Below are 18,789 nucleotides of genomic sequence, written 5' to 3' on the forward strand. Positions count from 1 at the left end.
TTTCACTGAAGTTCCTTTAATTAGTTTTGAAATGATTGATGTAGAATAAGGTATGATGGCAGAATAATAGCTCCCCAAAGATGTCCTCATTGCCCTAATCTCCAGAATCTGTGAATAGGGCAAAAGGGATTTTTGAAAGTGATGAAATTAAGGATTTTAAAATGGAAAGATTACGTTGGATTATGGGGTCCCAATGGAATAACAAAGTCCTTATTAGAGGAAAGTCAGAGTCAGAGATGCAAGAAGAGAAGCAGAGGTCAGGGTTAGGAAACTTCTGGAAGAGGGTCACCAGTCAAGGCCTGCGGAAACTTCTAGAAGCTAGAAAAGATGAGGCAAGGGGCCTCCCCTAAAACCTCCAGGAGGAATGCAGGCCTGCTGACACCTTGATTTCAACCCTATGGGACCCTTTACAGAGTTATGACCTCCAGTCGTATAAGATAGTGAAGATGGGTTTTTCTAAGCCACTAAACTGTGGTGATTTACTATCAGAGCAATAGGAAACTCATGGTAAGATGTGATATATTTTTTTTTTTTTTAAAGGCTCCCTGCTGAGCAGAGAGCCCGATGCGGGGCTCGATCCCAGGACTCCGAGATCATGACCTGAGCCGAAGGCAGCGGCCCAACCCACTGAGCCACCCAGGCGCCCCAGATGTGATATTTTTAATCCCAGACACCATATCAGCAGGTTGCATTGGTTCAGACTTTAGCTCTATAGTTATAAATTAAATTTAAACACTAATGCTATTTGTCTGAAGCTCTTTATAATATAAGTTGACATGCACAGAGTAATCTACCATTGGCCCAACTGCTTTTTTTCACACATCTTAGAGCAGGGTGGTGAAGCTTGAGGCCCTGGAGTCCTGTGGCATGGTCTGAATTCTGATGATCTCTTATTAGTGGTATGCCCTTAGCAAAGTTACTTCTCTGAGTCCTAGTCTCCTTATCCATGAAAACAGGAAGGTTAATTTTATGTCAGTTTGACTGGGTTAGCAGAATGCCCAAATAACCAGTTGAATACTATTTCTGGGTGTGCCTTTGAGGATGTTTCTGGAAGAGATGAGCATTTGAATTTGAGGACTGAGTAAAGCAGATGCCTCCCCCGCCTCCCAGCATGGGTGCTCATCATCCAATCTGATGAGGGCCTGAATAGAACAAAAAGGCAGGAAGTTGAATTCTCTCTCTGCCTGACTACTTGAGCTAGAACATTGATGTTCTCCATCTACCCTTGGTGCCCCTTGTTCTCCGGCCTTCAGACTGGAACCGGAATTTACATCATAGCCTTGCTGGCTCTCAGGTCTTCAAACAATACCACTGGTTTCCCTGGGTCTCAGGCTTACAGATGGAAGATCTTCTTGTCTCCATAATGATGTGAGCCAATATCTCATAATAAATCTATCCATCTATACATATACATCCTCCTATTGGCCCTGTTTCTCTGGAGAACCCTGTGGGGATTGAGATGATGCCTATATGGAGTATACAGCATGGTGTCTGGCACATAATAAGAGAGTCTCAGGAATTGGCCAGGGTAGGTCATGTCTCATGCCACAGTCAGAGATGATGAGCCAACATCTCTCAAGTTCACCTACATCATGAGGCATAGTGTTGCCTCATACTCTATGTTCTTTCCACTATGACATGAAATGTGGCTATTGATTGGTAAAACTAACACAATCTTTATTATATTGATTAATGAAATAAAAGAAAAAAATTTTCACTGAAAAGACTGATACCATAAAAATGTAAGTTTTTTTTTTTTTTTTTGACAGACAGATCACAAGTAGGCAGAGAGGCAGGCAGAGAGAGACAGGAGGAGGAGGCAGGCTCCCCGCTGAGCAGAGAGCCTGATGCGGGACTCGATCCCAGGACCCTGAGATCATGACCTGAGCCGAAGGCAGAGGCTTTAACCACTGAGCCACCCAGGCGCCCCAAAACGTAAGTATTTTTGAAGGGTGATCCAGCACTGAAACATCTGGATTTGCCACAGAACTCTCAGAGCAACTGTCAATTAATATAGTTTCTAAGTCTCACTTCAGTAAACACCAGCCAAGGCATGCCCTCAACCTGAGACATGGTCTAGAGACAGTGTTTATCTTTGTGCATTCCTGACCCACTCGTTCATCTATTTAGGAGCTCCTGGAGGGGCAGTAGAGGCTTGGCCCTTACCTCATCGGAGAAATCTGGATTCTGGGAATGGTGTAGAACTGCTGTGTGGGCAGCTGAGGTGAAGAGAGGCCCTCCAGGTTTTCCATAAATACACTGTTTAAAAAGTTGAATGATTATGAGTGTCTGAAATTACCCCGAAGCAAAAAAAAAAAAAAAAAAAAAAAAAAGTCACAGCTCTTCAGCTAGCAATGGCAGAACAAAGATGAATTTTGTGATAACTTGCCAGGCTTCACTGATATCTAATTAACCTTGAACCTCTTCCACTTGCTCCTTGTATTTCTTATACAAGTTTGCTGCCAAAGAAAGTCTGAAGGCTTTAATTCATCATGTAGCCCTTACACCAACCTGAATCAGTTTGTTAGCTAACTTTTGATTACCAGGAGATGAGGTAAATTGCTCAATTCCGATTCCTGCAAGATGGCCTCTTGAAAGGGCTCGTGGTATCCAGCTCTGGTTTAGAATTCAAGGCAATCAGTCCTGGGTGACAACGAGGTTTGGTTGGACCCAAACTCCTGACAAGCCAGCTCCCAACCAAGAACGTTGAACTAGAAGGATAGGAGTGGTTCCAGGCTCCACCATTTTGCATTACTCTTCTATCCCAGCCCCTAACCAAGCCAGGGGATGTCATAGGGTAGAGCCTAGGCATGCAGTTTCAAGGCTTCCTTAGCCCAATGCTCAGGGTGCCTCTTCTGGAGTCTTCTGTATCTTTGTGTGATCCTTTAGAATGCACTGACATAGGACACCCATACAGCTGCTATTATTCCTCTTCGTTAGAATTTTCCCCACAAACACTGCACTAGTGGACCTGCTGTGCTTGCCCTCTGGTCATTGCCTTTGTTTGTTTGAAAATTCCATTTTGCTTTAATTTTTCTTTCCCGATGATAACTGATGTTACTGCAGAACTTGGAACCTGTGGAGACTGACAGTGGCTCAAGACCATTTTAAAGAACTCTTTCTCCCCTGCATGATTCATTCAATCACTCCGACTGAGGCTCCTTCTTCTGAATCATGCTACGAACCTTCTTGCTACAGAGAAAATGGCTGGTACCTGACAGAGTGCATTAAGAGATTATCTCAGATAATCATGGGGGTTAATTAGAAATGGGCTTTGTGCTTTACTATTCCATCCCTCTGATTCATTGAAACTGGGAAGATCTGGCCACAGGTGCACTAAAAATAATTTTCCTTTCCTTCTTATGGGTTACTCTATGTTGTTTCAAGTCTCCAAAATAAAAACAGTCTATATCAGAGATGAACTCTGAAAAAAATGATATCCAGTTGCTCTTTCGGAGGTTAAAAAGCACAGTTCATATAAACCTTATAGTCTTACGGGTTTTATTAAATCACATGATTTACAGCAGGGACAAACTTTCTGGAGCCATCTCTCAAGCTCCTCGGGCAGCGGGCCACATGCTCCTTCCGTGGACATAAGCATCCCACGAGCCCGCTGCCCCAGCCCCTTAGCCAGTATGCTGCAGCCCTTCGGCATGGGCCACACGAGGGCCAGCTGGGACGTAACATTTTAAATGAAACATGCTGAATTGAGAGGCGGGCTCTTTGAAAAGGGTCTTGCAGAGTCTTGCAGAGGGGAATCTGCATTTATTTCACATTAGAGTGGTTTGCTTTTTTTCCAAGTCATGAAAAGCCAAGCAGAGCTATGAGACTGACATTTCTAATAGAACCAGTTAATGATGGCTATTACATCAGGTTCATTTTAGGAAATCTAACACAAATGTATTGACTTGCTCCTCCTTCAGTCACACTCAAATAAAAGGCTCCTTGGTGGTGAGGAGAACCTAAGCGCTGCCTTCCCCCTTGGATGCTGTATCCCATCATGGACTTGGCTCACCTTCACAGGCTTGGCACCTTCTTCGTCAGAATTTTTGAATTCAATGCACACGGTTATATTTCGAGCCTGAAATTACAGAGAGGGGAAAATGGAAATTGTAATTTCCTGTTAAATAACACCACACACACACACACACACACACACACACACACACACACACAACCAATCCAAGTGCCTAAAATAAGTCGCTTCTAATTAAATCTGAAAAATGTAGAATACCCAACACTTTCTTCTGACAGTATCCATAGTGCTCAGAAATAGCAGAAGGACTTGGAGATATTATTTAAAAGGGAAGAAAAAACTCACATCAAAAGGAAGCAGATATGCTATTTTCAGAGTATCTTAAGAAACTACAAAAAAAGAAGTCTAGAACAAAATAATTTAGGGCTGACTTGAGAAAAGATTATTAATATGTTATAAAATTGTGCCTCCTTAAACACTTTGAAGGTGAAACTCATCACTGCCCCTTATTAAGCATGATCTGCAAATGGATTTTTATTCCACAGTATTGACCTATGATAATTTGTATTTGAACTTTCAAGAATCCGTCTTAATATGATCTCAGTAGGGTGCAGAGGGAGCACAAGTTCTCAGAAACATACCATACCTTGTTGAAACATTTCTGGCTATCGTACTTGAGGTGCCTGGGGTAAATGTAAATTTGATTTTTGTAGACTCTGTAAGGACGGCAGTACTTTGTTGAGTCGTAAATAAATTCTTCCACCTCCACTGTGGGTTCTAGTTGAGCTGTTACATCGAAAGGCTTGACAGGGATAAAGGACGATGTTACACAGTCTTTAAAAATCAGAAAATAAGAGTTTGTCATTTAATGGGATTGTTTAAGGTGAACAATACTTAACATACTTTAAAATGAATTCACTCAAAATAGAAATTCCATATTTGCAAAGGAATTTATGTTAAATTATGCAAGCATGAAGAATTCGTAGGAGGTAGAGATGATAGATAATCAAGCCATTTAATATCAAAATTGATGTCTCAAAAATGGGTAAATCTTTTGGATGGATTTATAATTACAATCTTTTTACATTAAGCTTCATAATGAAAACTAAATTTTAGCTGATGATTCTCTGAACAAGCTAATCAGGTATTATAAGATAAGGATTAACCCACTGACCTTTACCTAACATTATAAAAATAATACAGCTATTGACAAAACTTTGTCCAATCAGCCTATTATGGATAGTACCTAATGGATTGATAGTAACTTTTCCCCATGGAATGATTTCACAATACAGGCCTGCAGACCCCTCTGCATTATTTGATATAATTTATTCTATTTTTCTCTCCAGTTCTTACAATCTTGAAAAACCTAGCCATGTAGGAACGGCCTAAGGAAAATAAAAAAGACAATTTGAAGTTTATAAATCAAAACTTCTGTCACTAAATAGCTTGGGGGCTGTGCTGTGGTCACTGGAAGGCAGCAAGGCCTTCTACTTTCTTTTACCCCATCTGGAATTTTCCTGTTTCAAAAAAGCAAAACGGTCAGCTAAATATGCTTGGGAATCAGATTATAGGGTTTTCTTTCCCGCCTGAAATCAATTATAGTATTTTTATTATATGTTCCAATTTCTCTAACGTCCTATAGTAATTTCAAAGAGAATATTCTAGCTTTTTCTTTTTTTATTTTTCTTTTCTGTAGGTAATAAAAGACAGACACATCTCACAAATCAGGTAGAGGAAATGGCTTAGTTTATTCTCTGTTTTTCCACACCAATCAATATAAAAGAGATTTGGAACCATGGCTTAGGTTAAAATGCTCATTTTATTTCATATTAAAATTATTTGTAAAAAAATTATAATAATGAAAAACTTAATAGTGCTAATGGTAATTCAAATATCCTATGGTAATTATCCTCTCTCTGTCTGTAGTTTATTTTAGGATGCCTTTATTCATTCTTTGCATCACTGAGAAAGTCACAGAAAAGGCAGAATCAGAAGTAAAAAACCAAAATAGACCCATCTTGTCACTTATGAAATAAATTATAAAATTCTTATTTATAAGTTAATAAAAGCTCCTTCTAAAATTCAAATTTTCACTGACTTGAAAAAGATACATGCTCCCCATGTAATAAGAGAGTCTAAAAATATTCCAGTGATAATTACAACGTGACCACTTGGGTGGCTACCCATGGTGTTCAGAGCAACCCTTTGGCACACAGTATGGGGGGACCAGCCCTGTATATTGAGTCAGAGGAACTGGATGAAATATAAATTCTCCCATTATGATTACTGGTTTATGAGTCTATCTGAACCCAACACCCCTCATTTACAGCCCTTCAGGGTTTTGAGGACTAAAGGACATTATTTAATACCTTGCAGGGTGCATGGTACATACCAGATATATATATATATTAGTTTACAATGAATATGGTTCCTGTCTTATCAAACTGATAGTCTGTCTTAATGGAGAAATAAAAGCTCCAAATTTCTGTCGGATAATGAATTCAATTTATCCCAAAATTTGAGAAAAAACTCACAAAGTATTATATCTAACCAACTATCCAATGAACCAACCAACCAATCAACCAACCAAAAGACCACTAACTATTCAGAACTCTACAAGTAAATCGTGACATCATCATCATACTTGGATGTTCCAAAGGAATGTTGTCAACAGCAATATCCAGGCTTCCAGGGATGGTCTGTGTTTTGCTTACTCTGTCAGCCCTGTGAAAGTAGGGAACAGAAACACACACACACTCTGAATTATTTTAGTCGTCAAGAAAATGAGTTAACTGTAATTCTGAGCTTTGATAAGAGTAAACAGTAAAACCTGAAACAACCTTGTGAATGGTTTCATTGAGCTGGTTTTATATTAATAGAAATCAGTGAGGGATCAAGTTACAGATATTCTGAAGAATGTTTTAGGTTTATTTGCTCCTTATTTCAGATAACATTTATATAAATGGCCGAACAAGTACAATAGTAAATATAGTAAATAGATCATTTTTTGTTAACAAAAAGTTCTAGTATTTGAATTGGTTAAAGTGATTTACTTTTCTAAAGACTTTTAAGAAGTTTTGAGGACAAGGGTAGTCTTGGCTACAATTGCTAAGTGGACAGTCTGCTTGTTCCCTCTTCACCAATAACCAAGGACAAGGAGCCTTTCCCTGACCTTGGTTCTTCTGCCATTCTCCTGCTTCATGAATGTGTGCAGACACCCTCTTACCACCTATCCCTGTCTCCACATTCACTCCAGTTCTCTCCCTGTCTACCAAAACCTTCTGACCTATCATTCTTTTGTAGTAAGATGAAAGTTCTTGAAACTGATAACAGTTTCAACTGTTATCCCTTGTTGGAGACCTAATTCTACCTGAATAATTATAGTGGTGGGTCCAACCCAGCCCTTCCCAGCATGTGAGAGCCAACTGTGGGTTGTCAGGGGAGTAACAGTTTAAAGTCAATCACTTATCTTGAGAGATCTTATCATCACCAGATGTTGAACGCATGGTAATACATTTAAGAAATGCTGTGGCTTTTATAAAGTTTTTCTTCTTTTAGCACTAACTTTCATTGTCTTTTCCAAAAGCATTTGAATGACAGAAATACTATGAATTAGGGAATTCACAGCAGTGAATTTCTCTGTGGAATTTCAATACATAGTTCTAAAATTCCTTAACACCCCTCCTATTTAGACATGTCTATGTTTCCTTTCTTTGAATCTAGGCTGTATGATAGCTTGACTGTATATTATGGCAGAAATGTCACTGTGACAGTTTCAGGGTCCTGGTCTTAAACTGGTAGTGATCACTTTCTGTCCCTTGGGAAACTTACTCTTAGAAGCCAGCTATCCTTCCATGAGGAAGCCATAGTATTTCATGGAGAGGTTCCCATGGAGAAGAACCAGGGTCTCTAGTCCACAGCTCCACCTGAGCTCCCAGTGAACAGTGCAGGTCAACTTGCCAGTCATTCAATGAGCCATCTTGAATGTGGATCCTCTGTCTCCATTTGACCTGTGCTAGCTGATGCCATGTGCAGAAGAGACAAGCTCTCCCCACCTAACCATGTTCAAATTATGGATTTCAGAAAGTAAGTGATACTCTTTAAAGCCACTAAGTTTTGGGGTGATCTGTTACATGGCAATAATAGTTAACTGACATGGTTTTACACTCTTTCCCTATAATTCTAGCAACTTGACTTTTGTTGTGTTATTCAGGCATAAGTGAGGTCATCTGTAAAGCATCTACTTTCCAGAAGAGTTTGGACATTCGAGAATCAGGTAATCAAATACTGTTTATGCAGAGTTAATAAATCAATAGTAGCAATGTAGCTGATTCATGTAAATTTCAAGAGTACTCAAAAATCCTACCTTCTGTAATCTGACACTAGTTTTAGCAGGTCCTCTGTTGAAATCTTGCTACTTTCTTGTCTATACAATGGTGAAAATCTTGAGTCTCTGTCCACATTTCCCTGGTTGTCCTTAAATACTGATCTAAAAGAAAATAATAGTTGTTCAGGTTGGCATGTTGTTCAGGTTGTTTACCAAGTTGTGTTTTTAAGGTGACAAATGATTCAATTTCCCATTTGTAATGGAAGAAACTGCAGGAACTAATGAGCTAAAAAAGACAAGAAAACTTCTTAGGCAAAAGTTTCATTCAAATACTATCTTTGGTATCTTTAATTCTTTTTTTTTTCAATTCAGTATCTACAGGGAGAGCAGCCCATTTATATTATAACTACATTTATTTAGGAATTAGTAACATATCAAACCTTGGAATATTAGGGGAGGAATAAGAACCAGGTTAGTCCTTTTTTCATTATCTTCTGGGCAAGCCAAGGCCACCTCAGTTTGGGTGGTGCCATCAGAATTTACAAATAGTGGAAAAAGAATAAGGTTGTCTGTGTGTGTGTGTGGGACTAGAGGACCAGACTCCTGAAACACTTTCCTGGAGATAAATGTGCCCATGTCCTAAATTTTAGGACAGAGAAAAAGATCAAGAGAAGAACACTTGAGTCAGAATTTTGTATTACATTAATGAATGTAATTTATTTTCTTCCCTGGTCCATTTCATTGGAACTAGATAGATTTAGTCAGAACACACAAATTATTTTTGTCCAAATAGTACAGTAATGTCAGGCATATAATAGCATGATTAAGGTTAGTGTTTCTTCCTTATAACTAATCATACTCCATGCCTATTGAAAAAATTAGACCTGTGTGTAATTAATTTTTCGTTTAATGCTAGAGAGCTGCTGAAATTTTATTCTTTTAACTTAAGGAACTTGACTATTTTGTTATTCTTTAAATTAATCAAAGACCTCAATACACAGGCTGAGGTGGCCATTTAGATAGATATCTGATCATAGAGCGTTAGAGTCAAATAATACAGAAAACGGGCCCGAATGATATTTTTAGACTGCTTCAACCTTTCTGCTCATTTTTCTCTGTTAAGTAGTCAGGGAAGGGGAAAAAGATCCCCTCTCAAATAACACTGGGCAAGCAGAATGAAAATACTTAACTCAAAGAGTATTTTTGTTTAATTATTATTTAAGGCTTTTGTGTGCATGATGTGTTGAAACCAACTTGATGTATTTACAACACAGCAGGAGGTTGAACTGAGCTTGAGTAGTGTGTGTGTGTGTGTGTGTGTGTGTTTAATTAACCAGTCACTACAAATGTATCAATTGATGTGAGTTGTATAACTCATTTTTGCTTTTAGCCACAGCTCTGTCCTGGAAAGAGCTCACTGACATTGGACACATTGTAAAGAGAATGAAGAGCACAGCACAGTGGAAAAATACTGCTCGCAGAGCCATACACACAGGCCTTGCTCAATAAATATGCTAACTGGCAAGAGAACAGAGAACTGACTCATTTACACAGATGGCTTCAGGATGGCTGGGATGTTGTGCCTCATTCCAGCTGCTGCAGTTGGACAATGATCAGTTTAAGGTGAGGGTCTCAAAACCATGACACGTGGGGTATTACTGAAGAAAATGCACAGTTTAGCCTGAAGGAAAAGCGGCTTAGGTATCCCCGAGAGCCTCATTCCTAAGCAGCATGAATAGCTGTGACCCATCAAAAGAATAGGACATATTTTTTTGTGGTTAATGTAAGATAAAACATGAAAGTAATTGTCAGGCAGTTTAAACATATTTTTTAAAAATGAATTATTTAATCAGTTGAGCCATAAAATGATGGAAGGCGCCCCTGTGGGATGCACCTGAGTTTTTGTCACTTGGAAGTATTCAGCGGTTGGACGACCATATGCTGGGGATGCTGTTGCAGTGTATGCCTTCTGTAAATATATAGATATAAGAGGGAAATTGTTCTTTTAGTTTTGTTCAGTCTTAAAGAAAATCCAGGATTGTGCACTGGTCTACTCAGAATATTGTGTAAGAGCGATTAAAAGAAATCAGAGTCCTGGCATGTATTTGGGCACATATGATTATAGGCGCAATATGCATGGAAAGAGTTCCCTTTTACAATAAGACACATTGGTAAAGGTCAACTCTAACTCGAATCAAAGAGCGTAAAATACCCATTGTAGCCCTCTGAATATGTTCTCCTTATCTCCTCCAAGAATAACTTTTTTTTTTTAAACCATAAAATGGCATTACAGCTGGTGCCCAAAATAAGAAAACACACCAAATTCATTTCAGAAAAACTGTTGACAGTGAAACTGTTGACAGTGATGAGCATCTGTGCATGCAGCGGTGGGTGGGATGAGTTGGATCTGGGTAAAAATGTGGTCATAAGCTAAATTTTAAGGGCCAACGTGTTTTAGGGTACACTCACAACTATATTGTTAGGCAAACTGCAATTTAGAAGATTAGCAGGAAGAAACCTGGCCAGACAACCAACAGTACCGATAGAGGATTGAAATATGTCAGCAGGCTAGTTTATATCAAAATGGCTCGAGGGACCAAAAGCCCTCCTCTGATTCAGTCACCATTCATTTGAAGCAATTTCCACAGTGTGAAGAGTAAATTAAAATCTTGTTTGGCTGAATCTTGTACTTATTTTTGCGATTAGTTGTTCTAAGTGGTTTAACATGAAATCTTCAGGATTGTGCTGTTAACCATTTTTTTCTCAGATGGCAGAGAGGTTTATGAACATGCAAGCTGTATGTTTATACATACAAATTGGTGGTGTCTCCTGTTTCCCAACCTACAACCAAACCACTCATCAGGCATTAATGTAACATGAGCTTGTGGTATTGTTGGCTTTCCTGTTTTGCACATAATTACTCCAATAGCCAGTAATATTGTCAGTCTCCCTAGAAACTTCACCTGTCATTCTTCCAGCATATTTTACTAGGCAACTTCACAGTACAATTGTTACTTCTTCTCCTTACTGTTCTATGGTAAGTGGTAATTCTTTCCCTTCTTTTCCCCACATTATTCTTCACTGCCCCAAATTTACCAGGAAGAGGGATTTGTTGCAGAAAATATTATCTCTACAGGTGAGTTAATAATAATCATATAAGAATAGTGGCTTCTAACCATGGCTGTCTTTTATTGGGTACATATCTGTGCTCATTAATCCCTAAACAGTAAATTAGATATTAAAACAGAGGTAAGGACAGACTATGATTAGTTGCCTAAGTTTTCTTGGCAACTAAGTGGAATTGAGATTTCAAAACCAGCTCTGGCTCTCAAACACCTGCTTCTAAAACCTCACAAAAGTTCTGGATCCTTTAAGAGAACGTATGTTCACCCTTATAATTTGGCTATATTTCACTCTTGCCAGGGGAAACTTTGCCTCTACATGCCCCAATGGGTTTTCTTTTGGGAACCAAGAATACTTATCAATATGAATAAGTGGAGAAATAAAAACAATGAAATGCAACACAGAGGATTCAGTATATTTAAATACTATCTGTTCCATGCATTAGATGATGACATTAGCTATTCCTGCAGAGAGAGACACACAAGAGAGACAGAGAGTTATATGTGATCTACTTTATGTCAAATACTTTCGTATCTGAGACAACACCCACTGCCCATGAGGCTGGTGTTGTCAGCTTCATTCTGTGGATGGGACCCTGAGACCTGGAGAGGAAACTTGCCTGAAGTTACCACTCATTAAGTGATGGTCTGATTTGGACCACATCTGTCCAACTCCTGGGCCTGGTCTCTTTCTCCCTTATGACAGGGATGCCTGAGGGCAAACTCATTCCTGGAGACTGTCTAAGTCTGTCTGCTGACCTTTCTGCCTTTCCCTTCCCATCCACCTGTCCCCAACTTCAAGGAAAAACCTCAAAAGGATAACAAATACTGGTGGATTCACTCTAGTTATACTCATCCCTGGGTACTGGGAGAACTAAAAATGGCAAAAGTAACAAATTCTGTCTTCTTTCTGGATTTTAAAGTTACCACCACTGGGATAATGTCACCAATACTCAAATGGATACTTTTTTTTTTTTTTTTTTAATATATAGGCAGATTTTATTTATGGCCTTTTTATTTTTTTTTTAATTTTTTTTTTTAATTTTTTTTTTTATTTTTTCAGCATAACAGTATTCATTATTTTTGCACCACACCCAGTGCTCCATGCAATCTGTGCCCTCTACAATACCCACCACCTGGTGCCCCCAACCTCCCACCCCCCACCCCTTCAAAATTCTCAGATCGTTTTTCAGAGTCCATAGTCTCTCATGGTTCACCTCCCCTTCCAATTTCCCTCAACTCCCTTCTCCTCTCCATCTCCCCTTGTCCTCCATGCTATTTGTTATGCTCCACAAAGAAGTGAAACCATATGATAATTGACTCTCTCTGCTTGACTTATTTCACTCAGCATAATCTCTTCCAGTCCCGTCCATGTTGCTACAAAACTTGGGTATTCATCATTTCTTTCTTTCTTTCTTTCTTTCTTTCTTTCTTTCTTTCTTTCTTTCTTTCTTTCTTTCTTTTTTTTTACAGCTTTATAAACATATATTTTTATCCCCAGGGGTACAGGTCTGCGAATCGCCAGGTTTACACACTTCACAACACTCACCATAGCACATACCCTCCCCAATATCCATAACCCCACCCCCTCTCCCAACCCCCTCCCCCCATCAACCCTCAGTTTGTTTTGTGAGATTAAGAGTCACTTATGGTTTGTCTCCCTCCCAATCCCATCTTGTTTCATTTACTCTTCTCCTACCCCCTCAACCCCCCATGTTGCATCTCCTCTCCCTCATATCAGGGAGATCATATGATAGTTGTCTTTCTCCAATTGACTTATTTCACTAAGCATGATACCCTCTAGTTCCATCCACGTCGTCGCAAATGGCAAGATTTCATTTCTTTTGATGGCTGCATAGTATTCCATTGTGTATATATACCACATCTTCTTTATCCATTCGTCTGTAGATGGACATCTAGGTTCTTTCCATAGTTTGGCTATTGTAGACATTGCTGCTATAAACATTCGGGTGCATGTGCCCCTTCGGATCACTAAGTTTGTATCTTTAGGGTAAATACCCAGCAGTGCAATTGCAGGGTCATAGGGTAGTTCTATTTTCAACATTTTGAGGAACCTCCATGCTGTTTTCCAGCGTGGTTGCACCAGCTTGCATTCCCACCAACAGTGTAGGAGGGTTCCCCTTTCTCCGCATCCTCGCCAGCATCTGTCATTTCCTGACTTGTTAATTTTAGCCATTCTGACTGGTGTGAGGTGATATCTCATGGTGGTTTTGATTTGTATTTCCCTGATGCCGAGTGATATGGAGCACTTTTTCATGTGTCTGTTGGCCATCTGGATGTCTTCTTTGCAGAAATGTCTGTTCATGTCCTCTGCCCATTTCTTGATTGGATTATTTGTTCTTTGGGTGTTGAGTTTGCTAAGTTCTTTATAGATTTTGGACACTAGCCCTTTATCTGATAGGTCATTTGCAAATATCTTCTCCCATTCTGTCAGTTGTCTTTTGGTTTTGTTCACTGTTTCCTTTGCTGTGCAAAAGCTTTTGATCTTGATAAAATCCCAAAAGTTCATTTTTGCCCTTGCTTCCCTTGCTTTTGGTGATGTTCCTAGGAAGATGTTGCTGCGGCTGAGGTCGAAGAGGTTGCTGCCTGTGTTCTCCTCGAGGATTTTGATGGATTCCTTTCTCACATTGAGATCCTTCATCCATTTTGAATCTATTTTTGTGTGTGGTGTAAGGAAATGATCCAATTTCATTTTTCTGCATGTGGCTGTCCAATTTTCCCAACACCATTTATTGAAGAGGCTGTCTTTGTTCCATTGGATACTTTTAAGGCTCTCTTACTTTGTAGCACTAATTAACTTTTTAAAGTTCTTTTGGTTTATATCTTGCTAACTTTTCTTCCTTATGTCTGTGATGGGCTTTTCCTCTTTTTAAATCTTATTTTATTTGAATTCAATTAAATTAGCATAAGTGTATCATCATTGGTTTCAGAGGTAGAGTTCAGTGATTCTTCAGTTGCATGTAACACCCAGTGCTCATTACCTCATGTTCCCTCCTTAATGTTCACCACCCAGTTATCCCATCCTCTACCTCCCTCCCTTCCAGCAATCCTCAGCTTGCTTCCTATAGTCAAGAGTCTGTTATGGTTTGTCTCCCTCTCTGATTTCGTCTTGTTTTATTTTTTCGCTCCCTTCCCTTATGATCCTCTTTTGGTATTATGCTAAGTGAAATAAATCAATCAGAGAAAGACAATTAATCACATGATCTCACTGATATGAGGAATTTGAGAAACAAGACAGAGGATCATAGGAAAGGGAGGGAAAATGAAACAAGATGAAACCAGACAGGGAGATAAACCAAAGAGACTCTTAATCTCAGAAACAAACGAGGGTTGCTGGAGGGTAGAGGGGTTGGAGGGATGGGGTGACTGGGTGTTGGAAACTGGGGAGAGTATGTGCTATAGTGAGTGTTGTGAATTATATAAGACTGATGAATCACAGAGCTGTACTCCCGAAACAAATAATACATCCTATGTTAATTAAAAAAAAAAAAGAAATTCCTACAGACATAAGGAGGCCAAGAGATTGAGGAGGACAATAGGAATTGATCTTTAACCAAATCCATAAGCAATTCTTGTTCTTTATGCAGAGGTTATCTGTCCAGGAGGATGATTCTACCCGCAGTGTCCACATAACTCAGCATTTCTATCAGAGCATGAACCGGTACTGATAAATTTAGTGAAATCAAAGAGAGTTTTGATGATCAAATTGATGGTTTCATCTGGACATCCAGATACAGCCCTGTGCCTTGCACATGGATGAAAATATGCAGCTGCATAAGAAATCTGTGCTTCCATCTGAATTTTATGCACACCGAACTCTCAGGACTGATATAATGTCAAGTGTTTATTGAACCAAATATGCATAATAAACAAGTAATGACTTCGATCCTACCAAGAAGCCATAGTGTATCTGGTCACGCACACACTTGCACTCATGTCGCAGTTTCAATCTATTTTAAACTGTCCTGCTAAATTGTCTTGTAAAACACATGTTTCTGGGAAGCACTGTTTATGAAGATGACCACAGTAATATTCTTCTAGGTGTTGGTATATTAAAAATACCAGGGGGCACCTGGGTGCCTCAGTCAGTTAAGCCTCCACCTCTTGATTTCAGCTCAAGTTGTGATCTCAGGGTCATAAGATCGAGCCCTGTGTTGAGCTCTGCACTGAGCAAGGAGTCTACTTCTCTCTCTCCCTCTGCTCTTCCCCCTGCCTGTGGACACGCAAGTCTCTCTATCAAATAAATAAATAAATCTTAAAAACAAAACAAAACAAAACAAAACAAAACCAGGTAACAGAGAGGTGTTCAAACTGAAGTTTTCAATGGAGACTATAAATGCACGACTCTTCTGTTGATTGTAGCTGTCAACCTACCTCACCGCCCAGGCAAAAGGCATGCGGTATTTTCCCAACTTGCTGAAGAACTGCCTGTTGGATTTTAGTATCTTTTGTGCATACTGAGGGAAAAAGAAACAAAAATATGTTTAGAAAACCTCTTTACAAACTGTCCAAGTAAAATACTAATACATACTTTTCCATATTATCTTACATTGAAACTCTGAAATTCTGCCTCACTGGCCTACAGACTCTGTCTTGTAAAGTACCAAACACTGTTCTCTATGTTGGACCTACTATATTGTGTTCTGGAATTTTCACCCTGGAAATTTCAAATACAGGTTGTACCCCTGTCTTGGAATGCCAACTTTTTTCCCCTTTTTCCAGACTTGAAAGACCTTAAAACATTGAATGAAAAGTGTTTTCAAATTTGCATTCAGTCCGTGTTATGCTTTTATTCATGATAGCAGTGGTTGGCAAACTTGTTCTGCAGAGGGTCACACAGTAAATATACTGGGCTTTGTTGACCGTATGGTCTATGTCACAGCTTCTCAGCTCTGTTTCTCTAGTGGGAAGGTGGCCACAGACAATCCATAAATGGATCAGTGTGACTGTGTAAATAAAACTTTATTTATAGAAACAGGTGGCAGGTGGATCTGGCTGGCATGTCGTAGTTTGCCAAGCTCCAAATCTCATAATTATGCTAAATACTGCCTTAAAAGGTTACACATGCTCAAATTTAATGTTTAGGCATTCTTTCTCCAATGTATTTCCTTTGTGTGAAAAATACAGACATTTAACATTTATCTTCTATTAAATAGTAACATTTGATTATTAAAGAGAATATAGTTATTAAAAAAAAAAAAGGAAGAGAGGCGCCTGGGTGGTTCAGTCAGTTAAGCCTTTGATGCCTGATTTTGGCTCAGGTCATGATCTTAGGATAGTGAGACTGAGGCCCACATCAGGCTCCACACTCAGCGGGGTCTCCTGGAGGTTCTCTCTCCTTCTCCCTCTCCCCCTGCCTCATGTGCCCAGTCTCTCTAAAAAATAAAATAAAATAAGTTAAAATAAAGAAAAAAGGAAGAAAAAATTTCTCGTAGTCCCACCATTCAAAGAACTTTAGTATTTCCTCTTTCTTCATTTAGGTATATTAGAATAATTTGGCATAAAATTATCTATCTTACTTTTTCACTTATTTCATCATCAGTAAACTATGTATCTACTTGTTTTCAAATCAGATTAATCCTAACTTTTTATTATTGTTAATACTTTGATCCTTGGAGTTAAAGCTTCATTCACATTTAAGTTTATTTCTACTAATAGATTGTCAGAAGTCAGTCAAACACATAAACCAAGAATAAAAACTTTCAAATTTTCCTAATGGACATTCATTTCACTAAGAAGTGTCTATTTCAAGACTTACATTTTACCAAGCTTGATAATTCTTCAAGGCAAGGTGATTTTATATTTTGAAAGCAATTGAAATTATTTATGGAAAAGTTAATGCATTACCTTGTTGGAGTCCGGATTCTTAATATAAGGTTCAGCGCCATTTGCAATGTTCCCCATCAGTACTTTTTCGATTTTGGCCACGAAAACAATTTCAGAATGCGGATTGCTTACAGAAAATATAGCCTATGTACAAGGAAAACAGCTAGTAAGCATCTAAGGAAGCATATTGAAGACATTAACAAAATTTCAATTTTTTTTTTTTAAAGGGACAGCTTGAAGGGAATTTTTATTTCAGAAACTGATGTAATCTTTTGGTGAGAACAATGAAACAACCCTTTTCGGTGCCATCACAAGTAAACAAAAGTGCAACCTGCTTTGGAAATCTCAGCCATTCCTCTGGAAAGCCTTTGATGTGAGGTTCTTCTGATTGTCTGGGAGTGACAGTGTCAATGTTTCCATTTTCCAAAGCCACGGAAGACCCTGAGAGCATCTGTCTGACGGCCGTGTGATTTAGATCCACATGAAAATCGGCAGAAATCTTCCTGCTGTTTCTGAGGTCATAAAGTGCCACACTCACAAAAAAAGGCTCAATCTGCAGAAAAACAAAGAACCAGTGGTTTTGATATAAAATCCTTATACCTGCAGTTGTCCCATCAGTATATTATTTAAGAAAACAGTAGGTAAAAGACATAATATTTTTCATATCATAACGTATATCAAGTGTTAAGTGATCAGAAGTTTTAAAGAAATATTCTAAGACTACTCCTATGTCCTGATACTCATCAAACCTAATCTACCTTTGGTCACTCCCACTAGAATCAACTACAACTCTGATGGCTACCTATGTGATTTATCTAGTTCCATCATTCCTTCTCCCTTTATTCATTGGCATTCTACCATAATGATGAGCTTTCCCTTCTTATTTATTTATTTATACAAGTATAGACTTATGGACTACTACTATTTTATTCAACAGATTTAAATCTCTTACTATCATTATTTATAGTACTGCTCAAGTTGTCCCAGATTTGGCTAGAGGTAGCTCCTGTGTCTTTTTGGTGGATCCCCATAATTCTGGGGGACACTTCTTTATTCAATAAGATGTTCTATGCTCATCTTATACTTCCATTGCTCCAGTCATTTCTCCATAGAGCTCTGCTTCCTTTTTGTGAGGGTGACATTTAGAAACCAAGATCTCAGGGCTCATTATGCTCATAGTTACTGGGACACACATACACATCTACAAACACACGCATACACATGCACGTGTCCATACACGTAACATTCACATCTACAATGATTACTTTATCTCTACCTGTACATGAATATCTATTAAAAACTCGTAAGTTCATGTTGAAACTTGTATTTCCAATTCAAATCCAAAGACTTCTTTTGAGTCTTTCCCCTATTCATATTTCATGTAACTCCTTCCTTTAATAGTGAAAGATTTGGCTCTTCTTATCATTGGCCTATTTCCTTATTTGTTCAATCAATTTACTTACTGGTTCAAAGTAACCAGTCTCCCAACCACAGCTGCCTTCTCTAATTGCCTA

The 18,789-nt window shown here is 38.7% G+C and overlaps 1 protein-coding gene across 12 annotated transcripts in view; it reads right to left on the reverse strand.

Moving 5' to 3' along the window:
- Nucleotides 1–18,789, reverse strand: part of DOCK10 (dedicator of cytokinesis 10) — a 290,337-nt gene that overhangs the window by 85,825 nt on the left and 185,723 nt on the right. For all 12 annotated transcript variants that reach the window (XM_047721140.1, XM_047721142.1, XM_047721146.1 and 9 more), the window contains exons 12-19: nucleotides 17,607–17,828; nucleotides 17,297–17,419; nucleotides 15,824–15,906; nucleotides 8,346–8,468; nucleotides 6,624–6,703; nucleotides 4,623–4,810; nucleotides 4,016–4,081; nucleotides 2,167–2,259 (exon numbers count right to left, since the gene is read on the reverse strand). In XM_047721140.1, the coding sequence (XP_047577096.1) occupies nucleotides 2,167–2,259; nucleotides 4,016–4,081; nucleotides 4,623–4,810; nucleotides 6,624–6,703; nucleotides 8,346–8,468; nucleotides 15,824–15,906; nucleotides 17,297–17,419; nucleotides 17,607–17,828 (978 nt within the window). The remainder of the gene's footprint in view (nucleotides 1–2,166; nucleotides 2,260–4,015; nucleotides 4,082–4,622; nucleotides 4,811–6,623; nucleotides 6,704–8,345; nucleotides 8,469–15,823; nucleotides 15,907–17,296; nucleotides 17,420–17,606; nucleotides 17,829–18,789) is intronic.

The sequence above is a fragment of the Lutra lutra genome, chromosome 3 (genome assembly GCF_902655055.1).
Source record: "Lutra lutra chromosome 3, mLutLut1.2, whole genome shotgun sequence".
Lineage (NCBI taxonomy): Eukaryota > Metazoa > Chordata > Mammalia > Carnivora > Mustelidae > Lutra > Lutra lutra.